The following is a 27511-nucleotide window of genomic DNA, read 5'->3' as shown; positions in this document are numbered from 1 at the left end:
TTTAAATAGTATGAAAATAAAACAAACTAGGAAAAAACCTAACAAGTTTTGAGTTTTCTTCGCTACACCAGTTTTGCAGAAATTTTGTTTGATGACATCCTGTATTACTAATGTACGGGGGGCCCCGCTATAAGTCGCCCCAGAATACATCCGTTCCACACTAAAGTCGTTGATGTTTGTAGGAACTGATGCGTTACAAGTCCTCCTATTCCCCGTTATAAGTTGTGCAAAACACTCCCCCCCCTTGCTTAAATGGAAGTCAGCCGCAGGAAAAATATTCCCCGCTTTAAGTTGTTTCGCTATAAGTCCAAGTTTTTTGGAACATATCTTGGACTTATAGTGAGGCTCCCCTGTATCACTTGTCTGTGTGATTAATCTTCGCTTTTTACTGGCTCCCTATAGTTCTCAGCAACAGTTTGGCCTGCTGACAATATAAGAGAGCCGGAGAGGTTTCAGTTGAAAGAAAAACATGTAGCAGCGTGTGCAAATGTACACTGACAAATGTGTACATCTGTATTGAAGCAAAGTAAAATCTTTATTAATTATTGAGTACTGAAAATCAGAAAAGGTGATCCAGCCCCAGAAGAAGGATAATGCAGTTCTAGGACATGATTCAGTCCAGGTATACCAACAGTACGCTCCTGCATTGAGGGGACATCTGTAGCAGCGTCACCGCAGTCCTCTGTCAAGAGTTCTGCTAGGGAGGGGTGGAGATGTAAACTCTGCCTGGGTTCTTCGCAGGAACTCTGCTGATTGAGGCTGCTCAGATAAACTGCCCAGTGCTTCTCATGAGTGTCACGTCTCCTCTTGGCTCCACTCGCTTTCTGCGATTAGCAGCTGTCTTCGGGCTCCTGCTACAGTAAAGACAGTGGGTGGCATCTGCTGCTGTGAACTCCCTGCTGCTGATGGGGTCCACAGTCTGCTGCCAGAGCCCACAAAATGAGCCAAGACTAGAATCTTTAAAACCAGAGGGAAGATGGTTTTGGATGTTTGATTAATCTGTTTTACTGAATTTCACAATCTATAGTAGCCAAACGCATAAAAACAAAGAGCTGGAGAGGAAGCCCAGGATTGCTCTCATTCAGGATTATGGTGACTGTGCATATAAAAACAGATTTAAAATGACAGAAATCATATTCTAACTACAAGTGCTAAAATGATTCATGTACAAGTCTGACGACAGTCACTGGTAGGATAGCTAACAAAACTCATGAGGAAATGCTCTGGTGGCAACCATAGAAGAAACGATGGTACAATAATCAGTAGGGGTGTGTGGAAAAAAGGAACGTGCAGCTAGCCTAGGGGCAATCTGCTCTCTAGCCAGGGGTGTCGGGTATGTGAGGCAAGGGAAGGTTCTGCCTTCTCAAACTGCCAGGCATGGCCCTGTCCACACTCGGTCCCCAGAGTGCCTACTGTAGGTATTCTGGGGTGGAGTGTTGCTGCTTCTAGGCCTGCCTCCCTGCAGTAAGGTGGTGGGACAGGTTCCCGCGTGGCCTAGGGGATATGGCTCTTGCCTGGGGAGGACAGGGTCGTGGATTCGAGGTGCCGCACGCCCTTCCTCGCCCTGTGCTCAAGAGGCTAGGCTGGGCTCAGCTGGACCATGCAACACAGCACTACCTACCTCCTCCCTTCCTAGTGTGCCGCATGGCCTGGCTCAGCCCAGCGGCATGGCACTGTGCACCGTCCACCAGGACTAGGGAGGCTGTGGCAAGCATGCACCTGTTCCCCTCCCTCACCATGGTTGGAAGGGGGGAGCATGCCCAGGGGGCAGGGCCTAACAGAAGAGGTAGGGCTGGGAGCTTGCCTCCCCCAGTCCAGCCCAGCCTTTACCAACCACCCATGTCTCTAGTAAGGAATGGGACACTGTAGAGAAAACTCAATGAGAGACTGGAGGTACAGCCATGGCAAGGAATAACTGCAGCATAGCCTATGGAAGCTACAAAGCAAACATTTAAATTGCTTCCTCCTTCCATTCTCCCAAAAGAATCAACCATGATTATCCAGATGAAGCCAGGACATCTGGCAAATAATGATACAGCAAATGCTGTATATTGGAGATAGATCCCAAACCAAATACCTTGGGAATGCTCAGAATCTCCCTCTTAATTTCATGATCCAAGAAAGTGCAAAGCCAAATCTCGTCAACCTTGGGTATGTGTGCCAAAATCGGGAAGGTTTTTTGTGGTTATGTCCTCCCATCACTATATATAATAATTAATTAACTTCAGTACTCTTTGTTATTTGCCGGTCTTGCCTGAGAATGTAAGACTATATAAGGTTATCCCATGGAATATATATCATTTAGCATCTAAAGTAGGAAAGAATGCTTTTCTGGGCGCAGTTCTAATCCCACCACACCCTATATGTGAGCAGAAACCTGATGATGAATCTTTGTGAAACATCTTTTAATTGTATATAGATCCTCCCTGCTGATATGCTTATTAGCAATTAAAGGGCAAGCCTTACCTGCATTCTGATTGTTCTGATACCAGCTGTACACGATACCACCGATCTGAACTACTTTCTAGGCCTGATCCAAAGCCCAGTGAATTCAACAGAAATTGTTCCATGAGGTTCAATGGCTCCTGGATCAGGCCAGGAGAAAATAAAAAGCCCACCAAGGGAAACAGTACTGGAAAGGAGAGTTAGATCACTTATCTCCTGCTAATTGCTTTTAGCATATAGGTGTTGGCACCAACAGGATCTAGATCAGTTTTTGTGTGGGAAATCAAACATTACTGCATCAAGTTTGTGATCAAAAGAGAATTACTGTGATCAGTTATGAGCAGACCCTGCCATGGGAAACACATGGATAAAAAGGTCCATGCATGGAGATTTTATTGCAGGGTTGAAGCCTAAATTAGCACTTTATTTGAAGCTTCTCAGAAATCTAATACTATAAGCTACGTCTAGACTGCATCCTTCTGTTGACAGAGGGATGCAAATCAAGCACGTCGTAATTGCTAATCAAGTGGGGATTTAAATATCCCGTGCTTCATTAGCATAAACGTGGCTGCCACTTTTTTTCGAAACAGAGCTTTTTCGGGGGAAAAAACGGCAGTCTAGACACATATCTGTCAAAAATAAACCCTTTTTCGACAGATCCTGTATTCCTCAAAAAATGAGGCTTACAGCATCTGACAAAAAGGTGTCCAGACTACCGCGCTGAGCCGACAAACAGCTGATCGGCTCAGTGTGGCAGCCATTTTAATTTAAATGAAGCGGCGATTATTTAAATCGCCCCTTCATTTTCCTATGTCTGGTAGCCTAATCTACATGCCTCTGCCGCCAGAGGCATGTAGTCTAGACATACCTGGGGGCTGTGTCTACATTGGCACCCTTTTCCAGAAAAGGGATGCTAATGAGACAAGTCGGAATTGCAAATGCTGCAGGGGATTTAAATATCCCCCACGGCATTTGCATGAACATGGCTGCTGCTTTTTTCCGGCTCGGGGCTTTGCCGGAGAAAAGCGCCAGTGTAGACTGGATCTTTCGGAAAATAAAGCCTTTTCCGGGAGATCCCTTATTCCTCTTAAAAGCAGCCTAAGAGTAGAATGTAGTGGTATATAATTTCAAATATATGTTGAAAAATCAGGTGGGAGAATGAGGCCTGGGCTGAAGACATAATGCTCATTATTCAGTAGGGCAAGGATAGATTTTGAATTAAAATAAAATCCAGGCTTTGTGCGAGGTTCTGTTTGCCATTCATATGGAGATGGCCCAAGGAACGAAGGACACAGGTTCATCTTTCGCACTCTAGGGAAATGAAGGAGAGATGAAATGAGTGATTCTGTTAATAGAATTCAGTTAGAAAAAACTAACTACAGCTATTCATAAAACTACCTGTATATTTCATAGTGCTTCTCACAGGTGACCCCTATGGGATCTTCTTCTACATTAATTATGCATCAAACATCTCTACAAGGTCTACCAGGGAGGGCATTCTACAGAAGACAGGCAAACCCAAAAGATGCTATGCTAATAGGGAGGTTGGTAGGTCCCAAAGCAGCATGGAAGAACAGGGTCTCTGAGTCAATTGATGCTTACTGCTAGCAAAGTTCCTGAGACGTCCACTGAAGTTGGTAGACAGATAGATCTAGGGGTTGATCTGTCCTGCAGTCCTATGGCTTGCACTGGCTAGGGAGATAGTAGGCAAGAGCTCTAAGCAGAAACTTAGTCTCCAGTCTTCCACATGGGACAATATGGCTCATTAATATTTCAATAGTAGCACAGGTGTGCATGGCATTTCACAATAATATAGACTGACAGCGATTATGCCTGAAGAACTTATGATTTAAAATAGAAAATAAAATAGTGGTGAGGAGCAAAGGGGGTATTATGAAAGCAGACAATGGGGTAACAGGAGGAAGGAGAGTTACAATGCCAAGAGGATCACACAAATTGCTTTTCCTTTGGATCTTTTTGTTAGCTCTGAGTGGACTGATTTTTTTCGAAGTATCTTGCATGGGGGGGGGGGGGCAGGAAAGATAGTGCCATACGTGAGTAAGTGGTGGAAACAAAACGGAAGGGTGACCAATTGGTGAGCGAGAGGTCACTTGGGGATTAAGTCAGCACGCACAGAAGTGTATCAGTAGCAGTCTTTCCACTGAGCCCAAAGAGCACTGGAGTATGCTCTTGTCACAGAGGAAAAGGGAGACTGTTCCGGGAATGGAGGGCCTCCTATAAACCAGACAGGTGTGAGTACAAGAAGACAATCAAGCACCGGGGACAGAGGAGTGGGCAGAGAGGAGAGCATACAGCAAGTGGTAGGATGTGGGCAGGAGGAACCAAGAAAAGATACAAAATTTGAGTTATTAAAAGGCAAACTCTGAATGCCATAGACTAGACTGGCTGGCATGGCCTGGGCCCGTTGACTGACGTTTTGGTCAAAGGATCATTAAAAACCTGAACCCAGCAGTTCTGCTGTGTGCTCGTCACACAAACACCATTTTACAAACAGAAATACGGACCTTCAAGGTCGAAAGGAACAACTGCAGCTACAAAGAGAGTATTCAAATAGAAAATCCTCATTACCAGTTCAGTAAACTGATCAGCACAGGCCATTCGAATCCTCTCCGGAGTGAGGGGACTGTTCAGGGTGAATGTCCCGCTTAATCCTCTTTCCTTCCGCACAGCAGCCACCGCATCCCAGATAGCAAAGAACACAGAACATCCCAGGAACAGCCCTGCCTCGCCCATCCCCTGACAGAGAACAAGGACAGACACACAAGTTTACTTAATGAATTAATTAAAAGAAAAAGTGTCTTATCATCTGTGTTAGGTGAAAACCTTTTACAAAATCACTGATTTACATAGGGCATGATCTTCCATGAAAGTTTTCCTCTGAATCAATGGAAGCAGGATCAGGACATTCAGGGAATGTCTACAGTGCACTGTAAAGCCAGGCTCCCCCAGAAATCCACACACAAATCTGTAGAATTCAGGTCAGTGAGCATTCAGGACCCAGGTCCTAAGACTCTGCTTCCACTGAGATTAGTAGCCAAGGCCTGTTATTTGGCAGTGAGACACAGCTAAAGACACAGACCGGAGTCAGAAGGTCTGCAAAGTACTGTATGGACTAGGGATGTGAAAGTGCAACCATTTACACCAGGAGGGGGACCCTTGGGCTCTGGGGCCAGATGCAGCCACCTAGCTTGCCTGGATCCGGCCCCTGAGAACCACCCCCCGAAATGGTAAACCTGCGATAGTGATCCAGCCTCCTGTCAGGCTGAAGCACACAAAATCTACACTACCCCGCTAGTTCGAACTAGGAGGGTAATGTAGGCATACCGCACTTGCAAATGAAGCCCGGGATTTGAATTTCCCGGGCTTCATTTGCATAAGCGGGGAGCCGCCATTTTTAAAACCCCGCTGGTTCGAATCCCATGCAGTGCAGCTACACGGGGCTCGAACTAGGTAGCTCGAACTAGGATTCCTATTCTGAACTACCGGTACACCGCAGCTGCTTTTGCGGAAAAACTTGCCAGTCTAGACGCAGCCTGGGAGTTTGGGCATCTTAATCAGGACTGAGATCTGGATTTCTCAGTTGGCCATTATTACATCTCTAATTGGTCTTCCTAAAACTCAGGCTGCAAAACACTCCTGAAACACTGGTCTGCTCAAGATCTCGATCTGTATTTTGCAGCTTTAGTTTGCCTTTATAAGAAACTGACAGCCAGATTTTAGGATTGAAAGGTGCTTACTTGTCAGTCAGGTTCTCACAAGTTCTACTTCAAGTGTATTTTTACTCAACAGTAATGATTTTAAAATTAACTATAGGAGTTGTAGCCATAAAGTAGAATAAGCAGGTTTTGTATTCTCACTTTGAAGATGGTGCTAAAACCCTTTCTTTAGATCAACTTCACTCTGGGTAATTACTTCATTTGGATCTGGAATTTTCTTTCAAATGAACATCACTTTGAAAATATTTCATCAGGACTATTTGGAACTATTTTTAGAGGGAACTACTGTTCTATTATAGCCTTCTGCTTGAATTTTATTTTTTATCCAGGAGATTTTATTGAATTGACTGTTATATATCCTTAATGGCCTAGGCAGTTCAAGTGCATTGAGCATCTTCTCTTCAAGTGGGCAGCATCCCCTGCATTTTGCTTAGTGTTATTGCATACGTATATATACAATGGGCAAGGTGTAAACTGATACATGGGAGTTAACTGATACTCAGGTGAGTATCTGGTCCTTGAGGTATATTTACTGCAAGCAAAAAAGTAGCTAAGGGGCCTACATTGACTGTAAGGGCACGTCTACACAGCAGGGATAAAGCCAAAGTAAGCTATGCAACTTCAGCGACGTCAATTGCGTGGCTTAAATCGAAATAGCTTATATTGGCTTTTGGCGCTGTCTACACAGCACTCTTCCTCCAACTTCCTTACTCCTTGTAAAATGAAGGTTACAGGAGTGAGAGTAAAAAGTCCTTCAGCTTGACCTTATTTTGACATTATGTCGAAATTACTACTTGTAGTGCAGAAAAAGACTGTTATTTCAGAATAACGTCAGTATAGATGTGCCCTATGTGAATTAACTGGTTATGGCATGTCTCATTTTAGTACTTTTTCTCTTATGCTTCAGCCTACTAGTACATTCTAAAGGCATGTTGTTTTAAATTTAGCTTGAACGTGTGAGGATGTTTATACTAGAAGTTCTAGCCCATCTATTAAACTCTAAACTCATCACTAGGCAAGCACAGTATAAAAATAGAAATATCCCAGATTGCATCTCTACTGTATTGTGGAGATCTGTTTACAAAGTTAACAAACAAGAGCCTGAGTTTCCTCTTACCTACCAACATGCTTTCTTTGACTTAAATGGAATTACTCCTAATTTACTTTAGCAGGGGTGATAGAGCAATCAAACCCCAGGTTTCGGTTGCGTACCTTGGATGAGTAGATTGCATAAGGATTTTGTGAGGACGACAGCAAGGAAACGCTGAACTGTTCTGGGATGTCACAGACTGCAGGGATTTTATATTGATCCGGGCCCCGAGTGTACAAGACGCCTTCTGGGGAATATTTCAACTCCTCCATTGTATAAAGTCCAATGCCCTGAACAAAGGCACCTTCAATCTGCAAGTGAGAAATTATAAACATTTTAGCATAAGAAACATAAGAAAATTTTGTTGTAAAATTTACATCTCTCTGTATATTAAAAAAAGATTTTCCTGCGGGACGATAGAATGACGTCCCTCAGGAAAAACTTTTTTAAATATCCAATTAGAAGTGGTGAGGGGAAGCACTCTGCATCCAGCCTGCCTCCTCCCTCTCTCCGAGGGTGTGTCTAGACTACACCTCTCTGTGGACAGAGAGATGTAGATTAGACACATCGAAATTGCTAATGAAGGCAGGATTTAAATATCCTGTGCCTCATTAGCATAAACATGGCCACCACTTTTTTCAAAACTGAGTTTTTTTTTCGAAAAAACCCAGCAGTCTAGACGTGGATCTGTTGAAAATAAAGCTTTTTTTAGACAGAACCCATAAACCTCATTTTTTGAGGAATATAGGATCTGTCGAAAAAGGCTTTATTTTCGACAGATCTGCATCTAGACTGCCATTTTTTTTTCGAAAAAGCTCCGTTTATGCTAATGAGGTGCGGGATATTTAAATCCCAGTTTCATTAGCAATTTCGATGTGCTTGATTTGCATTCCACTGTAGACATAGCCCCAGCTCAAGCCCAACCTTGCTGCTTCCCCTCACCACTTGGAATTGCTATTTTAAACCAATCCCCTACTCCCTTTGCACCACCACTTCCCCACACTCACCCTGCCCCAGCAGCTGCACTTACCATGGCTGCCAGAGCGCCCCTAAGCTGCCCGGGGGAGCTGCTGCACCAACCAGTCTGCTCCTTCCCTTACACTCCCAGTGGGTAGACGGGTGATGGTGCATGGCTCTGCGGGCAGCCCTGGGGCGGTGAGCAGTGTGGGCAGGACTGCATTGGGAGGGCAGGGGGACAACACCCATCACGCAGCTGCTTTCCCCACCTCAGGAGGCTGCAGTGCCCCAGAGCGCCACGTACACATGGCAGTACCTGCGCCTTACTGCGCCCCACATGAGTTGGGCAGGTACCCCTGTGCCTCCCCAGCCGCCAAGGTTAGAGCCGGGCCTGGTGTGCACTGTAGCGGGGACAGAGGAGGAGAGAAAGGGCCTGGGCTGGTGGGGGGTGAGAAAGGGCCCAGGTTGGGAGGGAGGAAAACCCAGGCTGGTGGGGGGTGGGGAGAAGGGGCCCAGGCTGGGGTGGCCACAGCCTGGCCCTCCCCAGTGGCTGTGAGGGAGAGCCGAGGTTGCCTACCCCCTAAGAGATGGGGGTTGGCGAGTGCAATGAGCAGGAGTCACAGACCCCTAGTAATAGTGACAATAATTACTCTTTGTCTCTGGAGAGCATTCTCCATTCTTGACACTATGACATTTCAGGGCTTTCCTCTGGAGCAGCTGGATAGCAGAAAACTCTCCTCGCCCCACTGCCTAAACCCAGTCTACAGCTCTAGTATGAGATAGGGGTGCAGTTCTTAGGTTGTGTACACATATTCACACAATCTTGATGAGAGCTAGTGCTGGCAGGCAGCAGTGGTAACACTGAATACACACCCACAGGGTTCAGGCAGGTTTCTACTTGGCACAGCTAAGAGGTGCTACGTGTTATATATACTTGTGCTATCATTATGCCCCACTGAAGTCAAAGGGAGTTTTGATCTATAATGTTGTCTGATAAGATATTAATGGCAGATGACTGAATGGACAACCTCCAGTACATACACATGTAGCACAACATGAAAAAAATAGTACAAAATTCTTAGCACATACCTGTCCTATATCCACAGCTGGGTTTATGCTGCATCCAATATCCATAACAATGTCCGTTCGGATGTTCTATCAACAAAACACAAATGTATATTGTGCTGCGGATATATGAGTGGATGGATAAGGAGGTACTAAGGACCAGGGGCTGATTCCAGTGGGACAAGACATGTTTGAATAGAATCTCTTTGAGACCATACAAAATGACCTATTACCACACAGGCAAAAACACTCATTAACTTCACTGGGAATTCTGCCAGTATGAAGACTACAGGCTTTAGCTCACTGTATTAGAGCTCCCCGTGGGACTTCTGACAGAACTACACACTATGTCCTGTGGGAAGTGTTACTGGAATAGGCCCTTAAATATGAGGAGACTAGGCCAGGTGTGGTGATTGGCTGGTCAGGAGACTGGAAATTGAATACAGAGCTACAGTTCAATTTGGCAGACTGCAGGAACTAAGAAAAAAAGCAAATATTGCCTTCAACTCTGTCTGCCATAGTACCAATCTGAACATAATACTATATTTCCACAAATCTAACAAAAATAAGATCCAAACCAGACAGTCTCTACGACAAAGGATAAATGGACACAAATCTGACATCAGAAAAGGTAACACACATAAACCTGGAGGGGAACATTTTAACCTGCCTCGTCACTAAATCATGGATTTAAAGGTAGTCATTCTTCTACAAAGGAATTTCACTAACCAATTACAGAGAGAGTCTGCAGAACTGGAATTTATTTACAGTACACAGTTACCCTGGGCCTAAATAAAGAAATTTAGGCTACGTCTAGACTACAAACCTTTTTCGAAAGAGAGCATCTAGACTACAAGCAGATTTTTCGAAAAAGCGAACCGCTTTTTCAAAAGAGAGTCTAGATGCTCTCTTTCGAAATAGCACAGTTTGCATTCAATAGCGCCTTTTTTCGAAAGAGTACTTTCAAAAAAAGGTATTATTCCTCGTAAAATGAGATTTACCATGACCGAAAAAACTGCCTCACTCTTTCGATTTACTTTTGAAAGAACGCGGCTGCAGTTTAGACGCAGGTGACATTTTTTCGAAAAAAGGCTACTTTTTTCGAAAAAATCTTGTAGTCTAGACACACCCTTACTGTCTGGAACATTACAAAGCCAATTTCTCCTGCCATTAACATGTGCATTTCCACAGCACAAGCTATGAATGGGACACACCCAGCCCACTTAATTAGCCTCATTAACATGGATCCTACAATTTACAGGTACTTCTTCTGCTGTTCATAGCTATATATAGATAGATAGATACAGATATAGCTAAATAGACAGATATATCTTGATTTCTGTTATTTCCATTCCAATTCCTTGATGAAGTGGGTTTTGTCCACAAAAGCTCACGATTCTATATATTTGGTTAGTCTCTAAAGTGCCAGAGGACCACTCATTGTTTTAAAAATAAGATTGTATTTTTAGTTACTTGTGCATGTTTGTCATTCTTTTCTGAGTGTAACTGCTTGTTATTTACATCACTTGGTATATGTATATTAGTACAAAGCTAGGGGATTTACCAATGCACAGATTATATGATTGTTGGGACATCAGGCAAAACAAGAAATTCTGCTGGAATCTCATTGTACTACTTATGAGCTATAGTTACTTTTGCTGGTTACCTTGTGATCTCCTGTAAGACAGTCAATTTCAACTTCTGAACAAGCAGCTCCAAAAACAAAATACGTAAATGGGTGTCCTTGACTTTTTTCCCAATCCATGTCAGCATTATAGCCTCTGGGGAAAGCATAGCTTTTTAGTCTGTTTAATTAATATTTGTGTTACAACAATAAAGTGGCTGAGCAAATAAGGATTCAAAACTATGTGAAATTAAGCCGAAAATACTGGAACAGATCCCTTGCCGGTTTAGCTCCATTAAAGTCAATTAAATTCTGCCAACCAAGATAATAAACAAACTGCTTCACCCTAGAAATTTTCTGATAAGCAACCAAATGCCAGCAGATTTCTGACAGAGATTGTCATGGAAACTGTGTTTAGAAGACAAATTTACAGTAAGAATTACATGTCCAATGTCAAATGAAGAAAATAGAGAAGAGAAATAAAATGGTTAGACTAGAGCATAGGAAAGATTAATTCACAAGGAAAGATGTAAAGAGCTAAAATGTAGATCTTAGCTAAGCAATGACTAAGAGGAGCAAGATGACAGTCTTTGAAACATATATGCTGTCTCTAAGAAAGGAGAGGAATTATTTAGGAGGGTCTAAGCAGGCAATAAGTAGATGAAATGGAATGAATTTAAAGGAAGAGGTCAGTTGAACATCAGGGAAATCTGTTAACCATGAGACCTATGAGACCGTGGGAGTTTTTCAAGATAAGTGATGGAAGCCTTCTTGTTTGCTTTTTGTATAGCTTTAAGTATGCCACATTAACAAAGCAATATGACAACTAGCATAGGGAGCAATCCTGCATTAGCAGGGACATGCACACAATATCTACATCTGACTATTCACAGTACGCTGCAGCCTAAGGATGTGAAGGACTAGTCAATTATCCAATAAGCAAATGCTTCTCAGATGTCGCTTCTCCCCCACCCTTGCTGCCTCTATTACGTAGGCTATGTCTAGACTGCAAGCCTCTTTTGAAAAAGAGTGTCTAGACTACAACCAGTACTTTTGAAAAAGCAAGCTGCTTTTTCGAAAGAGAGCACCCAAGCAGTCTGGATGCTCTCTTTCGAAAAAGCACAGTTTGCATTACATAGCGCCTTTTTTTTGAAAGAGCACTTTCGAAAAAAGGAGTTCTTCCTCATAAAATAAGGTTTTCCGCAGTCAAAAAACCTGCTGTGTTCTTTCAATTTACTTTCAAAAGAACGCAGCAGCAATCTAGACGCAGGGGAAGTTTTTTTAAAAAAAGGCTACTTTAAAAAAAAACAAAACCCTGTAGTCTAGATACACCCATAGAGGCAGCAAGGGGGAGAGAGGAGAGAAGAGGGGAGTACTTCAAAGTGGCAGCGCTGCATGGAGCCCAGGATCAGCTGGAGACTCCCCAGCTGACCCTGGGCTCCATGCGGTGCTGCCACTTTTAATGCTGTGGGGAGCCCAGTGTCAGGCTCCTCCCAGCATTTCAAAGCAGCAGCGCCGCGTGGAGCCCAGAGTCCCCAACTGACCCCAGGCTTTGGAACTTTTGCCTTTGAACCAGGCATAGGCATCCTATCAACTAATTGAATAGTTGATGCAAAAATGCACTGACTATTTGATTAGTCAATTATCCGAAACTTAACATCCTTACTGCAGCCCATATTTATAGCATTTCTGCAAGGAGTCGATCTATTGGCTATATGAGAATGTGAGTTAAAATCAATTAATCAATCAATCAAAACTGCTTGTCAAGTCCAATCTATTCAGGCTCACTTTCTGATTATTCACATTTGCATCACATTACTGAGGTGTGCTAGCTAGCCTTAATTTTCAAAAAAAACTTAAAATAATTGTTACCTGAAGTACCCTGTAGATGAAAGATTAATGCTCTGTTCAAAAGCTTCTTTAATCTGGAAAATAAAAAAATATTTTTGGTAAACGAATCACCTGAGAAGGAGTTAAACACACATCTGTTTATTTAAAAATCAAGCGACAAGAAAATGTTGAAGAACTGAAGAGAGCTATGGTTATGTCTGATGAGGAGTCTCTGTCAACAGTTCCATTTGCATATGGGACGACAAGGCAAACGTTCAATAAGTTCTCTGAAAACTGGACACCACGATTCTAATTCTTAAGTCAAACCTCTGCAGGCATAAATGCAGCATCTATAAAATCCTGCTCACATGTCCAGGAACACTCTCTTCTTGGGGAGCTCACAGAAGTTCAATCAAAATGGGGAATCAGACCTGTGTAGCTCCCAGACACTTGATGCAAGTTTGAGCTTTCACACGTGGCTGCACTATGGAAAGTGAAAACAAGGAGTCCTGTGGCACTTAAAGACTAACATACGTATTTGGGCATAAGTTTGTGCGAGTAAAAGCCCATTTCGTCACACGCATCTGACTCCTTGTTTTTGCGGTTACAGACTAGTAGGACTACCACTCTGATATATGAACAATGACTATGGAACAATGGCATCTTGCCCAACAGAACTGTTCCTTGCTTTTATTCAGTCATATTCGCTGATATTACTGACTAAAAATATCTTTTGACATAGTAGTGAGGCCCAGATTTAACAGTTCGTACCTAGTCAGCAAAGCACTTAAACGTATGCTTTAGGCACATGGCTGAATCCTACAGACTTCAATAGGCCTTAGGCCTGTGTTTAAATTTAAGCATGTGTTTATATGTTTTTCTGATCAGAGATGGACTTAAATACTTTAAAATGTTTGCTGAATTGGGATTGTGATGCGGCAGAACCAACTCAGCTTTGGAAGAGTGTACTGAATTTGATTTGCCTTACAAATAAGCATCATACTTATTTTCACAGCTCTGCTTGTAGAATTTTTACTGTTGGCAACATGGCAGCCAGAAAGCACCCAGCTTGACTTTCACATCATAAGCTGAGTTTGTAGCACTAGTCAGAAGACAAGTTTAGAGTAACAATTACATGGCCAATTGTCTACTTGTAAACTAAGCCATCTGGTTAATAAGAAACTAAGGGGGGGGGGGAATGAAAACCCAAGTTACTTGTTTAAAAAAAAAAATCACTTTTCAGAAGTGCAGATCCGTGATTCCAGCAGTGAGGATGAGTACCTATATTTTCTCTCTCTGTGATTCCCATATCAGATTTGCTTAATTTACATATAAAATATGTTTTTGAAACTACTTGTAATTTATCAGCTTTACAAGAGGCAAAGCAGCTTCTTCTTTGCATAGGTCAGCATTATATTTTAATATCAATCATTCCTGACAAGTAAGAGCAAACTGGTTTAATTATCACATATGCTTAGTCAGTTATACTTAGAGCATAGCCACAAGGGTTGCATTGTAATTCTCTATTAATAAGAATAGTTGGCAAACTTTCAAACATTTTACAGAGCAAACATGACAACCTTTTAAAAGAGAACATCTCTGTGTGTTGGGATTCTAAGTATCTCAAGGTCAGGTCTCGTCACTATTGTTAGACTTTAAATCATCATGCAGAACTGTAAAAATAAATGTAATTAATAGTATTTCATAATTATGACACATTTACAGATTTGCATCTGTGCAACAAGGAACTGATGCTCAGCAGTTGGGGTTTTCATAAGGCAGGGATAGTCAACAGAGAAATTGGCTCCAAATCTAGACCTCCAGATTATTTTGAATGGATCACAAAATTTTTCATTTATTTATTATTGTTATTGGATTTTTTTCATTATTTTCTCTGGAGTCTGAATCTTGATTATAACTTGACGTAGAAATGTGTATCTTAGAAAAATGTGGACCTTAACTCTAAGAAAGAAAGAAAGATAATAAAATGGAAAATATTGTATTGCCTCTATATAAATCCATAATATGCCCATATCTTGAATACTGTGTGCAGATGTGTTCGTCCCATCTCAAAATAGGTATTTTGGAATTAGAAAAGGTTCAGAAAAGGGCAACAAAAATTATTAGGGGTATGAAATAGCTTCCGTATGAGGCGAGAGTAGTAAGACTGGGATTATCAGCTTGGAAAAGGGGGGATATTATAGAGGTCTATTATCATAGCTGATGTAGATAAAGTAAATAAGGAAGTGCTATTTACTACTCCTCATAACACAAAAAACTAGGGGTTACCAAATGAAGTTAATAGGAAGCAGGTTTAGAACAAACAAAAAGAAGTAATTCTTCCCACAATGCACAGTCATTTTGTGGAACCCTCTGCCAGAGGATGTTGTGAAAGCCAAGACTAGAACAGGGTTCAAAAACCTAGATCAATTCATGGAGAACAGGTCCATCAATGGCTATTAGCCAGCACGGGCAGGGATGGTATTGCTAGTTTGTGTTTGCCAGAAGCTGGGAATGGGCAACAGGAGAGGGATCACTTGATGATTTTCAGCAGAAAGGGACCTGGGGATTGCAGTGGATGAGAAGCTGGATAGGAGTCAACAGTGTGTCCTTGTAGCCAAGAAGTCTAATGGCATATTAGGGTGCATTAGGAGGAGCATTTCCAGCAGATCTAGAGAAGTGATTATTCCCCTTTATTCAGCACTAGTGAGGCCACATCTGGAGTATTGCATCTAATTCTGGGCCTCCCATTACAGAAAGGATGTGGACACATTGGAGAGGATCCAACGAAGTGCAACCCCAAATGATTAGGGTGCCGGAGCACTTGACCTACGAGGAGAGGCTGGGGGATTTGGGCTTATTTAGTCTGCAGAAGAGAAGAGTGAGGGGGGATTTGATAGCAGCCTTCAACTTCCTGAAGGGAGGTTCCAAAGAGGATGGAGGTGGAGCAGGGGTGGGAAGAAGAGGGAAGGTGCTGAGGTTTTGGGAGATGGGGCCTCAGGCACAGATTGGGAGAACATGTCTCCAGCACATTAGAAAGTTAGCACATATGGAATCTCACCTGCTACAAGTTTAAGCAAGCCACAAATCATTATTCTACCAATAATTTTAACACTTTGTTTTAGAATTCTACATGGAGAATGATCATCGTGTAATAATATTGAGCAATGTGAGCGTCACATTTTGCGAACTTAGAATTTTGACTTATGCAATGCTACAACACGCTGCAAGGATCACAGAGGAGGAAGGCCAAGAAAAGGCAGTTACCTGTTCTTCTAACTGGTGTTCTTCAAGATTTGTTGTTCACATCCATTCCAATCAGGTGTACGCGTGCCACACACACAGTCATTGGAAACTTTTCATCTAGCAGCTCCCTTAGGGTTGGCTGCGAAGGCCCTAGAGTGGTGCCACTATATCAGCACATATATACCACAGCCAACCCTACCCTCCCTCGGTTCCTGAGGTAATGCCTGTGAGATGGAAGGACTGAAATGTGGAAATATTCATGCTGAGGGCAGCGAATCAGTCTTCCAGATCCAGGCAAGGGATTATTGTGGCTAGCGTTGACCATCCTAAACTTTACTTTCTGCATACAGCAGTTGAGGTTCCTTAGGTCTAGGATTGGTCTTAGACTGCCTTTTGCCATTGGTATCAGGAAATAACCAGGAATAAAATCTCCTGCCCCTTACTGCCAGAGGGACCTCTTGTCTTGCACCTAGTTCAAGGAGTGATTGGACCTCCTGTTTCAGGAGATGCTTGTGAGAGGGGTTCCTGAGGAGGGATGAGGAAGGGGGATGGTGTAGCAGTGGGGATGTAAACTTCAGAGAATATCCCAGCCCAACCGTGCGGAGGGCCCAATGGTCCGACGTAATACTGGACCACGCACAGTAGAAGTGGGGGTATGTCTACACTAGCACGTTAATTTGAGCTAGGTAGGCAAATCAGGCAACCGGAGTTGCAAATGAAGCCCGGGATTTAAATATCCCAGGCTTTATTTGCACGTTCCCGTCCAGCCGCCATTTTTAAATCCCCCTTAGTTTGAACGAACTGCCCTTGGCTACACACGGCAGTTTAAAGTTAATCTGAACTAAGTCCTTAGTTCAGATTAACTGTTACTCCTCGTGAGGGAACATGCAGACTGCAGGGTCAGCTGTGGTATATATGTGCTGATATAGCGGAGCCACTCTAAGGGTCTCCACAGCTGACCCTATGGGAGCTGCTAGGGAAAAAGTTTCCGACACTCATGCACATGGCACGTGTGCACCTGATTGTAATCGGCATGAACAAGCACTCGAAGAACAGGGGTTTTAAACTGGGCAGGGCAGAACAGAACTAGCACAAGGGCACAAGTTATAGTGTTCCAGAAAGTAAACCACAATCTTTATTCAAAAAGTTGGTGTAGGAGAGCAAATTGGTGTAGGCACTTTGCCTCTCTTTATTGACCAGCTGATGTTTGCTACATGTTCAAGATGGCAGTATTACTTGATATCATGTATCTTAGCAATTCCTTATATATGGTGGAGAACCCACCCAAAAAATTTACAAGGAGCAGATCCTCTGCTCTGACTATGCTGTGCTCAGTACAGACAGCTCTAATCCTTCTGGTAAGAGATCATTATAGATGACTGGTAGGCAAAATGTTCTGATGGGGGACACCCAAGAATTTGGTAAGTGGTCAAGGTATTTATTGACTACTTCCATGATATTAGTGAAGGAGGTGCAGGATCTGGGGTGGAGATTGGGTGCAGAAGAGAGTTTGAGATCTGGGAGGGAGTTTGGGTGGAGGAGGGAGTTGTGACCTAGGGCAGGGGGGTGGGGTGCAAGAGGGGATGCAGGGGTTTGGGTTGTGATCTAGGGCAGGAGGGGGTTGTGACCTGGGGTAGGAGATTGGGGTACAGGGCCTGGGAGGGGGTATGGGTGCAGCAGGGTGACAGAGGGTTTGAGTTATGTGGGTTAGGAGGAAGGAATGGGAGGAGGTAGAGGTTTGGGGGCAGGTAGGGGCTGGGGTGCCAGAGAGAGGCTCTGGCAGGGAAATGCTTACCTGGGCAATTACTGGCCAGCAAACCAGCAAGTTCCCTACCTTCCATGCCCTGGAAGGCCGCTCAGAGCAGCTGGCTGTGGGATCATGTGCATCTGTGAACAGCTGAGAGCGTGAGGGGAGAGGGAGTGGGGGGAGGGAGAAGTACTTCCCACGCTGCCTGGGAGCTTTAAGATAGTGCTGGGGAAGGAGGAAGTATGTGAAGTTTCTCTCTCCTCCTGCCTGGGCTTGCAGCTGTTCACAGACAACCAGGGCCCTGCAGCTGGCTTTTCTCAATGACATGTGGTGGCAGAGCAGGCAGGGCAGACTGAGGCTCCTGCTGCATGGATGGGCTGGATCCAGTGATGTGAAGGGCTAGAGTTTGCCTGGCCCTGCCACAGAAAACCTCTAGAGAAAAATATACTAGATATACACCAAAGTCGCTATGTATGTGTAAATGTATTTAAACACTTCAGACATCCCTATTGGATTCTCCACACTGATACAAAAATGTTTCTCACCCAGTCAGTCCAGGTACCTTTTGGGTTCTTGCTAATAATGGGCTCTAGGCGTTTCAAGAGAGTCTGGCAAGCATCCTGGGGAAGAGAAAAGTTGGGGAAATAATGCAAAAGGAGAGAAATAGATATTCATCGATATTTAATAATACTCAACTTTTTTTTGTCATGGCCATGGTGCTATTGGTAGAGAAGCTTCCCATTGACTTCTAAAAATCATTACATCTCACAGAATTTCTCAGACACCTTCTCTCTGGGGAACTCATCACCTATCTTCCAGTTAGAGAAGGATGGTGAATCAGTTTCTTTTGAGACTCTGATCACTTTCTAACTATCTATAGCTCCCCAAACAGGCCACCTTGACATTGAATCTAAAGGAAAAGTCTAAAATCTTGGGGAAGGGTGCTCCTAACTCGAATTCTTCTGAGCCAGACATTTTCATTATTTACATGAAAACAGATTAACTTATTGGCAAGGCTGCTATTAGAGATGGATGACCCTGAAACACTCCAGGGGGTCGATCAGTTTAGATAAACATCTGGGCTGTGTCTAGACTGGCATGATTTTCTGGAAATGCTTTTAACAGAAAAGTTTTCCGTTAAAAGCATTTTCGGAAAAGAGCATCTAGATTGGCATGGATGCTTTTCCGCAAAAGCACTTTTGGCAGAAGAGCATCTGTGCCAATCTAGACACGCTTTTCTGCAAAAAAGCCCCGATCGCCATTTTAGTGATCGGGGCTTTTTTGAGGAAAACAAATCTGAGCTGTCTACACTGGCCCGTTTGCGCAAAAGGACTTTTGCCTGAATGGGAGCAGCATAGTATTTCCACAAGAAGCACTGATTTCTTACAGTAGGAAGTCAGTGCTTTTGCGGAAATTCAAGCGGCCAGTGTAGACAGCTGGCAAGTTTTTCTGGAAAAGTGGCTGATTTTCCGGAAAAAAATGGCCAGTCTAGACACAGCCCTGGAGATCCTTACACTCCTCCAAATCTCAACTGAAAGAGCAGAACAGTGGCTCCATCTTTCCCCAAACCAGATCCTGCTCTTCACAACCAGGCCTCCTTTAGGCCTCTGAATCATCCACGGATCATGTGATACCCACTATTCTCACTCCACCTTTTGATGAAGGAACCAAATATTCATGAGATCTCAAGTCTCCCTCCTTGGACAAGGCAAGTTTCTGCCTTCAAATCTACCATCACTGTCAGACTTCCCAATAAAATTACTACCCAGACATTCTCCTCCACTATAAAGACAGAAGATTATAAGATGTGCAAGATTTAATATAAAAAACAAGAAGCCTATACCCAGTAAAGCAGGCTTGTGATTTTTTCCATGAAAAAATAGGGAGGGAATAAAGGGCCTTGATTTAAGGAGGATGCAGAAGGATGAGAGACAGGACAGGGATTAATTTAATTAAATTAACCCATACCTTAAAATAAAGTCTGAGATTAGTGGGAACTAGCATATGCTCAGTGCCAAGTGTTTAAGAACTGGTTTGCCCACTTCATCACATTGCCTCCATTATATGCAGTGAGAGTTTACTAAACAAAACCCTTACGCTTTTTATGGAAGTTTTGGGTTCTCTGCCAGAAACCCAAACCACAACATCCCAAAGAGTTTGGAATTTATCAACAAGTAATGTTTCCTATTCCTAGTAGACACCTGAAATAGTCACGCTATAGGTGATTATTCATGTCGTTAAAATTAGGCACATGCTTAAATACCTTGATGAACGGGGGCTTTAAAGAATAAACTAGTAGACAAACATTACCCTTTACCTTGACTGCCATTCCATTGACATCGGTTCCAATAGATGCTACCGAAGCACAAGCATTAGGAACAGTTGTTGTACTTGTTTCACAAAAGTGAATATTGGACATGGGGATCTTTAATTCACGGCTAGCAACCTGGAGTGGAGAATGAACAAATCCTCATTCCAGTTGAAACACGTTTCTAAACATTTCAATAATATCAACCTTCAAACGGTATGTTTACTCAGCAAAGCAAACCCAGCCGTTTCATTGCTGTGTAGATGTTTGGGCTTAGACTGGAGGATGAAGTCCCTGCAAGCCCGAGTTGGCTAGCACAGGCCAGCCATGGATTTTTCTTGACTATGTAGACATATCCAGAGACACTAGCTTATGCATCTGAGGGGATTTGGAAAGAAATTGCTCAATATTCTTCCTCCAGATTCCTCCATGTTCAATTGTAATCACAATACTGTGTCTCCCCGCATGTAAAGTGAAAGAGAGGAATTGAGATTAAGGCACTAGCCTGGGTCTCTCGAGAACAGAGTTCAATTCCTGATTCTGCTAGATCCTTCTTCTATGATCCCAGGCAAGTCACTCAGGGTGTGCTGATGTACAGGCAGTCCCCGAGTTACGCGGATCCGACTTATGTCGGATCCGCAGTTACGAACGGGGCCGTTCCTCTCCCTGGTCTCCAGCAGACCAGGGAGAGGAAGCAAAGTGGCGGAACACGTGGGCAGCGGACAGGGCTGTCCGCTGCCTACGCGCTCCGAGGCTTGGCTCTGCTTTGCCTCCCCTCCCCCTCCCGTCCCCCTGGTCTGCAGACCGGGGGGGCAAAGCAGAGCCAAGCCTCGGAGCGCCCGGCCAGCTGACAGCCCAGATGCGTCAGCTGGTACAGCTAGCCCCCGGCACTCCCCAGACAGCGTGTTGACAGAACCAGCTGCAATGTGCAGTGCAGTGCTCCTGTGGCAACTATAAAGATCACCGAGCTCTGGCCGCTGCTGCCACTACGGTGGTGTTAGTGGCCGGGAGCCCCAGGCCTTTTAAAATTGCTCCCTTTGCCCCCCCTCCACCTGCTCCATCAGCCGTATCTGTAGTCACAATCTTGCTATGGCTTTTCCATAACTAAAGTGGAGAAAAGTGTTTGATTCGTGGTGTTTGTCCATATTACGGATTTAGTACATGGCTAGTGTTTGATTTTGTTACCTGGATCATCTTGGTGTGAATACCCTGTCCCATTTCAATTCCACCATGAGTTAGAAGCACAGAGCCATCTGTATAGATATGAACCAGAGCAGCAGCCTAAAGAGAAAGAGCAGAAATGGACTACTGAGCACTGTCACTTCACTATGGGTTAATGGAAAGCGGGCCTGCATTTAATATGGGGCAATGCATCAAAACTAGAAGGGATGGTGCCTTGAAGAGCACTGTGGTTTCAGATGCTATAACTTTATCTGCTAAGACAGAACCAAAGGTGACCAAATCCCATGAGTCTTCTACTCAACGCACAGTCCAAGGTTCAGCTTCCTCAGCCTCCCAGAACTAACTCTATGGCTCAGGAAGGTCAGCAGACCAACTCTTCTGTAGGTCTCCTAGCGTTTAGCCCTTTTAAGTCTCCTAGCCAATTCTTCCCTATTCCCAGGCAAGGACTGGAGACCTTTCTGTTCTCTGCAGTGTCCTTATTTCTGCTGCCCGCTGCTTTTTCTTGCTCTGCTTTCTCAGGCATTTCTCTGACTTGCTAGATCTCCAGTTCACCTAGTTTTCTCTTCTCTAGGCCTCATGTGCTCTTTGAAGCCTAAATGGGGATCTCCTGAGGCTGCCCTTTGACAGGTGTTTATATACAAACATTGCTGCTAGTTCTGTTTTCTCTCCTGTTGATGTTTTCAAGCCTCTGGACTTCTTGGGGAGCCATGAATTGGCTAGATTCACAGTACTAGACAGAGCCAGTTGGGTCCTGAATGGGATTTCTCCCCAACCCCTTCAACTCAACCATAATCTGCATCACAGCCTGCAATAGACCCTGTGAGTTAAATCTTGGGGACAGACTGAAAATTGGGTGGGACATTTTGTCACCCTGTTGATTGATTTATTTTTCAATGTATAAAAGGTGCTTATCAAACACTGAACACAACCCCAACATAAAGGATGACACAAGTCATCAATCTGAATTACATATGCCCCTCCATTTCTCTTTTTCTAGTACTCAGAACCAATGACTTCCAAATGATAAGCCTGAAAAAGCAGCCTTTCCTAGTGCCCAAAGTTCAACAGGCTTGGGCTCAGTGGGGAGCAAATTCTAGATGCAAGAATTCTTTGAAGGCAATGTCCTACCTTCAATACCCAGAAGCTTAACCTGAGGCACCGAGTCCTTCAACTATTCTTACCCTATGTAATATGTTACATGGCCCTAACTACATAGGCTTTAATGATCAACATTAACATCTTTGATCACAGCTAGAAGTGACTCAGAAACTGATGCAGCCTCTTGATAACAGGTGATCAGATGTGGACAAGTGTTCATCTGGGATCAAAAAGTTACAATATTTTGTGTGTGTGTGAATTAAGCTAGGTAAAATCTAGCTGCTCAGAAGTGAAATACTTTGCTCATTGTGTTAGTAAGCATTTTTAAAGCTGCTTTAAAGCCAACTGACCTGACTCAGAAAACCTGGGTTTATGCCAAATGGAAATGTCATGGGAATAATGGCAATCCCCTTCTTCTTCCAGTAATTTTGCTTGTTAAATTCTTCCACAGATGTTTTCCTGCTATAGTATGCAGACTTCTCCATACATTCTTTCCAACAGTTTATCAGGTTCTCTGGATGAAGCTCTTGAATGTAGGATATTCGTTCAGTTTCTTTGTACATGTTTATCTCCCTAACCTGAAACAGGACAATTAACCCAGATCATACCATCTCCATAAAAACAGACTTTTGGGATTAAAGGTCAAATAGTAAGCAAAATCCAATATTAAGTATTTTCATGATTAATTATGACAAGTTGGTAAAGCATGACGGTTGGGCCATAGAATTCATTTTTTAAACCGCAGTAGTCCTGTGGCAACTTAGAGACTAACACAAATATATAGAAACATGAACTCTTGTAGGTAAAATCCATTTCATCAGATGAGCTGGAGTGAAAACAACAAAAGCCAAGATATTTAGAACAGTAAAAAAAAAAAAAGTACTTGTCAATCATGAGAACAGTGCTAATGAGGCTAATTAAGTGGGCTGGAAGTGTTCCATTCTTAGCTTTTGGGGTAAAAATGCAGTTGTTAAAGGCAGGGAAGACTGGCTTTATAATGCAACATCCAGTTAATGTCTTTGTTCAAGCCCAGGGAAACAGGGTCAAATTATTCATCTATAAATCCAGTCTTCCCTGCCTTTAACAACTGCATTTTTACATCAAAAAGCTAAGAATAGGACACTTCCAGCCCACTTAGTTAGCACGGATTCCACAATAGGCATTCTGGGGGCAGAGTGTGGGCAGGGCCAGACTGGTGGTTTGGGAAGGCAGTGCCCTTCCCCACCTTGCATATCTGCCACCCATAGTACTTGCTTTTAAAGTTACAGACTAACAAGGCTACCCTTTTGAGACTTTCATTTTTCAAATCAGTCGAACTTTGAGTGGGAAATATTTTAAAATTTTAGCACAAATTTCAATCACACAGTATTTTGTTTTATTACTTTGTTACTCTCATTTTTCAAATATTTTAGTAATTTAACCAAGACAAAATACCATATGAATCAGATGACCAGTCACAAAAAAGAGAATAACTAATAGCAACATATTGTAGTCAAGAGTTGAAAATGACCATTTCTAACTAGTCAGCTAATTCAGGAGTGGGACACACTTTAACACAGGTTGTCCAGTACAAAAGAATAAAGAAAAACAAACGGTTTCATTTCAATGCTAATTAGCCTCTTTCCTCCTTACCTTTTCTGGTGATAAGCCACTTTTGGCTGCAATGCCTGTTATCCAACATTCTGTAACCAGTCCTGATTGTGGAAAGCCAAATCCTCGGAATGCTGTGTTTGATGGCAAGTTTGTCTTACAGGTATAACCGTAGCACCTCAAGTTGGGAATCTTGTAAGCATTATCCATTTTTAGTAAGGCTACCTCTGTTACCTTGAGTGTGGGAACATGTACAGCTATATATAAGAACAGCTCTTCCTTTAAAATTACATTCACATTTAAACAAATAAATTTTTCTCCTATCAGAGAATGGACTTAAGACAATACAGATAATATAAGAGCATTTGAAGCTGTTTTTCTTAAATGTTTCTATAAATCCCATATAACAAGAATACTCTATACTCATTACATTTCCAAACAGCACAATCTTGTCTTTCAATAGTTTTATTATCCTACTAGAAGACTTACCCTGCATTGCCCAGTCCTTCAGGGAAGGGGGCGGGCAATATGAGGGGAGCAAGGTTTTGGGAATATGGGGGGGGGGCACATGCAGGAAAGTGTGGGAGGTATGAGACTGAGGATTGAGGGGTGAGGAGGGGCTCAGGGTGGGGAGTCCCATCCGATGGAGCCTTTTCTCTCCCTCCATGCCTCGGCATGGTGGAGAAAATGGGTGGGCACTGAGGATCGCTTTGGCACTGGTCTAATTGGTGCCGACATCGCAGTCACCAGTGCTGGGGCATGCAGTGGTGCCAATAGCAATGTTGGGGCATGCGTCAGTGCTGATGGCAGTGCCGATGGTGGTGGCATGTCTACACGAGTGGCTTTTGGTGCCACAGGGCGTGCCGATGATGTTGGTCTTGATGGCTGCGGTGCCAAAGCAGATGACTTGCGTGCCAGCTCCAAGAGATCTATTGTTGGTTTGCATGCTGAAGTAGCACCAGGCTTCATCATGGTGCCAGTCTTAGAAGAACTTGGCACCATGGGCATAGACCTTTCAGGAGAAACATTCGTTATACAAGAGTCCTGGCCTGAGGACGATGAGGCTTGCCTTTTTGAGAATGTTGAAGGTTGAGCCTTCGTAGAGCCCATGGCTGGAGCATCTGTTGCTGATTGATCCTTTGAAGAGTGGAGGGATTTGTCTAGGAGGATCATTCAGAAGTGGAATTCTCTGATTTTCCAGATTCACAGTTTCATGCTAGTGCAGTGGGGGCATTTCTGGGTGACATGTTGCACCTCCAGGCAGCGAATACATGATGAATGCCCATCAGAAACTGGCATGGAGTTTCTGCTGGTTTCACGTTTCTTAAAGCCCAGGGATCCAGGCATGGTGACAGACAACAATTCTGAGAGAAAAACCTCTTTTTTTAAAAAGAAAGAAAATAATAAGGGAAGGGAGGGGGGAAAGCACACCTCCTCACCCTCAGACATTAAAACATTTTTAAGGACTTGAAAATAATGAAGGGGTTGAAGAAAATCAATAGAAGAAATGAATTGTAAAAGTGTTTCTTTATCTCTCAGATGAAGGAATGCTGAGCTTCTAAGTGCTTCGTCTGCTGCTGAGGATGGTAGAGAAGGAACTGGAGGGGGATCATACCACACACGCAGCCAGCGGCCAATGGCACCGTGAGGCAGCTGCTGCGCACGTGCGGCACATCCAGGCACTGCTGAGAAAATTCTCTGATGGGCTGATGTGAGGATGTACCAACGCCTGAAGTGGAGCACCCACAGGGACAGCACTCAAAGGAAAACTTAGCCTTCCACAATGTTTCTAGCAAAGAATTCCCTCCCATATTGTGACCATAAAATTTACTCCTTTATAAAATCCTTACCAGAATAGAGTCATCAGGAGTGCATCCTCCATTAACATAATATTTGGCATCTACACCCACGATTCTACCATCATTCATGAAGCCAACCTAAAATGGATTAATATAGACTTAGTCTTGTTCAGTCCTTGAACTACTCTTTACATGTTCCATCACACAGTACATAAATACAAACTTTACCATCATCTTCTTTTCCAATACCAAGGCTGGGTAGGACTGATCTTGCTAATTTTTTCTTTTTTTTTTTTTCCTAAGAAAGTATATGTACTGCTAGCCCCCTGAAATGTAGAAAGCCCCTTCCTCTGCATTACCCACTGAGAGTACTGAGAAAGCTGGAGAGAAACATTGGGTTTGCAACCTTGTGCTCCCACCCTGAGCTTTGCCCTGACAGTGATTCACTTGCCAGCAGAATTTGCTAGGAAGAATTCAGTTACCCTTTGCAACCCACAAGTACAAACATGTTATACACGTTGCAACTAAATACCAATCACACAATTAAGGCTACACTGTGCCACTCATTTTTAAGTAAAACTCTGTTGAAACCTGGGGGAAATGGGTTACTTAGCAATAGTCTTTTCAAACTCCCAGTTGTGACCTGCTTCAGTCCAGTACATGACAGAAGTTACTTTGTCAAGAAATGATCACCTCAATGGAATGAGACATTGCTGGGGTAGGGAAGTAAAATCCCAGTTCATCAGTTAAGCGGTTGAACGTTTGGTTACCCCCAAGTTAGGCTGCACTGTATGTAAGAGACATTATGATTGCTCAGAGCTCCAGTATTAAACAGGACAAAAACCTGTTGAGAGTCTTTGGGCTAAGTTTAGAATTGGGAGCAACAGGGGTGATGTTGTGGTGGGTGTCTGTATAGATCACCAGATCAGGTGGATGAGATCATAGAATGGTAGAGTCCTAAGGCTGGGAGAGACCTCAGGAGGTCATCGAGTCCAGCACCCTGCCCTAAGCAGAACCAACCCCAAACAAATCATCCCAGCCAGGGCTCTCTCAAGCCAGGACTGACCAGCAGCTGAATCGGGGAAGCCAGGAGCAGAGCAGCTGGGGTGCTGCCGGGTTGGTCTCATAGCGCTGCCCCTCGGGGCTGCTGGACCAACCCAGCAGCACTCCAGCTGCTCTTTGGGATGCCTGGGACAGAGCAGCTGGGGTACTGCCCAGTTGGTCCCGTAGTGCTGCCCCTCGGGGCTGCAGGACCAACCCGGTAGCACCCCAGCTGCTCTGCCCCAGGGGTCCCCGATTCAGCCGCTGCTGAAACAGATCAGCGGCTGATTCCAGGAAGCCCCGGGCAGAGCTGCTCTGCCGGGTGCTTCCTGGAATCAGCCCCTGATCTGTTTCAGCAGCGGCTGACTTGGGAACCCTTGAGGCAGAGCAGCTGGGGTGCTGCCGGGTTGGTCCCGCAGCGCCGAGGGGCGGCGCTAAGGGACCAACCCAGCAGCACCCCAGCTGCTTTGCCCCAGGTGTTGGGATTCAGCCGCTGCTGAAACTGACCAGCAGTGTCAGTTTCACGAGCAGGCTGAATCCGGACGCCTGGGGCAGAGCAGCTGGGGTGCTGCGGGGTTGGTGCCGTAGCGCCGCCCCTCGGTGCTGCAGGACCAACCCGGCAGCATCCCAGCTGCTCTATTGCAGGCATCCCCGATTCAGCTGCTGCTGAAACTGACCAGCAGCGGCTGAATCAGGGACGCCTGGGGCAGAGCCGGACTATGGTAAGGGGGGGCTAAGAGGGATCTGGGGTG

At 44.0% G+C, this 27511-nt stretch overlaps 1 protein-coding gene across 2 annotated transcripts in view; it reads right to left on the bottom strand.

Annotated features, from left to right (window-relative positions):
- Positions 1-516: 516 nt before the first annotated feature.
- LOC102452808 (aldehyde oxidase 1) overlaps positions 517-27511 on the bottom strand; it is an 85380-nt gene continuing 58385 nt past the window's right edge. For both annotated transcript variants that reach the window (XM_075934287.1, XM_075934285.1), the window contains exons 24-35: positions 25770-25856; positions 23962-24153; positions 22680-22907; positions 21235-21330; positions 20059-20187; positions 18287-18361; positions 12791-12843; positions 10961-11075; positions 9319-9384; positions 7395-7583; positions 5035-5202; positions 517-3756 (exon numbers count right to left, since the gene is read on the bottom strand). In XM_075934287.1, the coding sequence (XP_075790402.1) occupies positions 3706-3756; positions 5035-5202; positions 7395-7583; positions 9319-9384; positions 10961-11075; positions 12791-12843; positions 18287-18361; positions 20059-20187; positions 21235-21330; positions 22680-22907; positions 23962-24153; positions 25770-25856 (1449 nt within the window). In that variant the 3' untranslated portion in view covers positions 517-3705. The remainder of the gene's footprint in view (positions 3757-5034; positions 5203-7394; positions 7584-9318; positions 9385-10960; positions 11076-12790; positions 12844-18286; positions 18362-20058; positions 20188-21234; positions 21331-22679; positions 22908-23961; positions 24154-25769; positions 25857-27511) is intronic.

The sequence above is a fragment of the Pelodiscus sinensis genome, chromosome 7 (genome assembly GCF_049634645.1).
Source record: "Pelodiscus sinensis isolate JC-2024 chromosome 7, ASM4963464v1, whole genome shotgun sequence".
Classification (NCBI taxonomy): Eukaryota; Metazoa; Chordata; order Testudines; family Trionychidae; genus Pelodiscus; species Pelodiscus sinensis.
The sequence above is the reverse complement of the archived record's forward strand: the minus strand, read 5'-3'. Positions and strand labels throughout refer to the sequence as shown.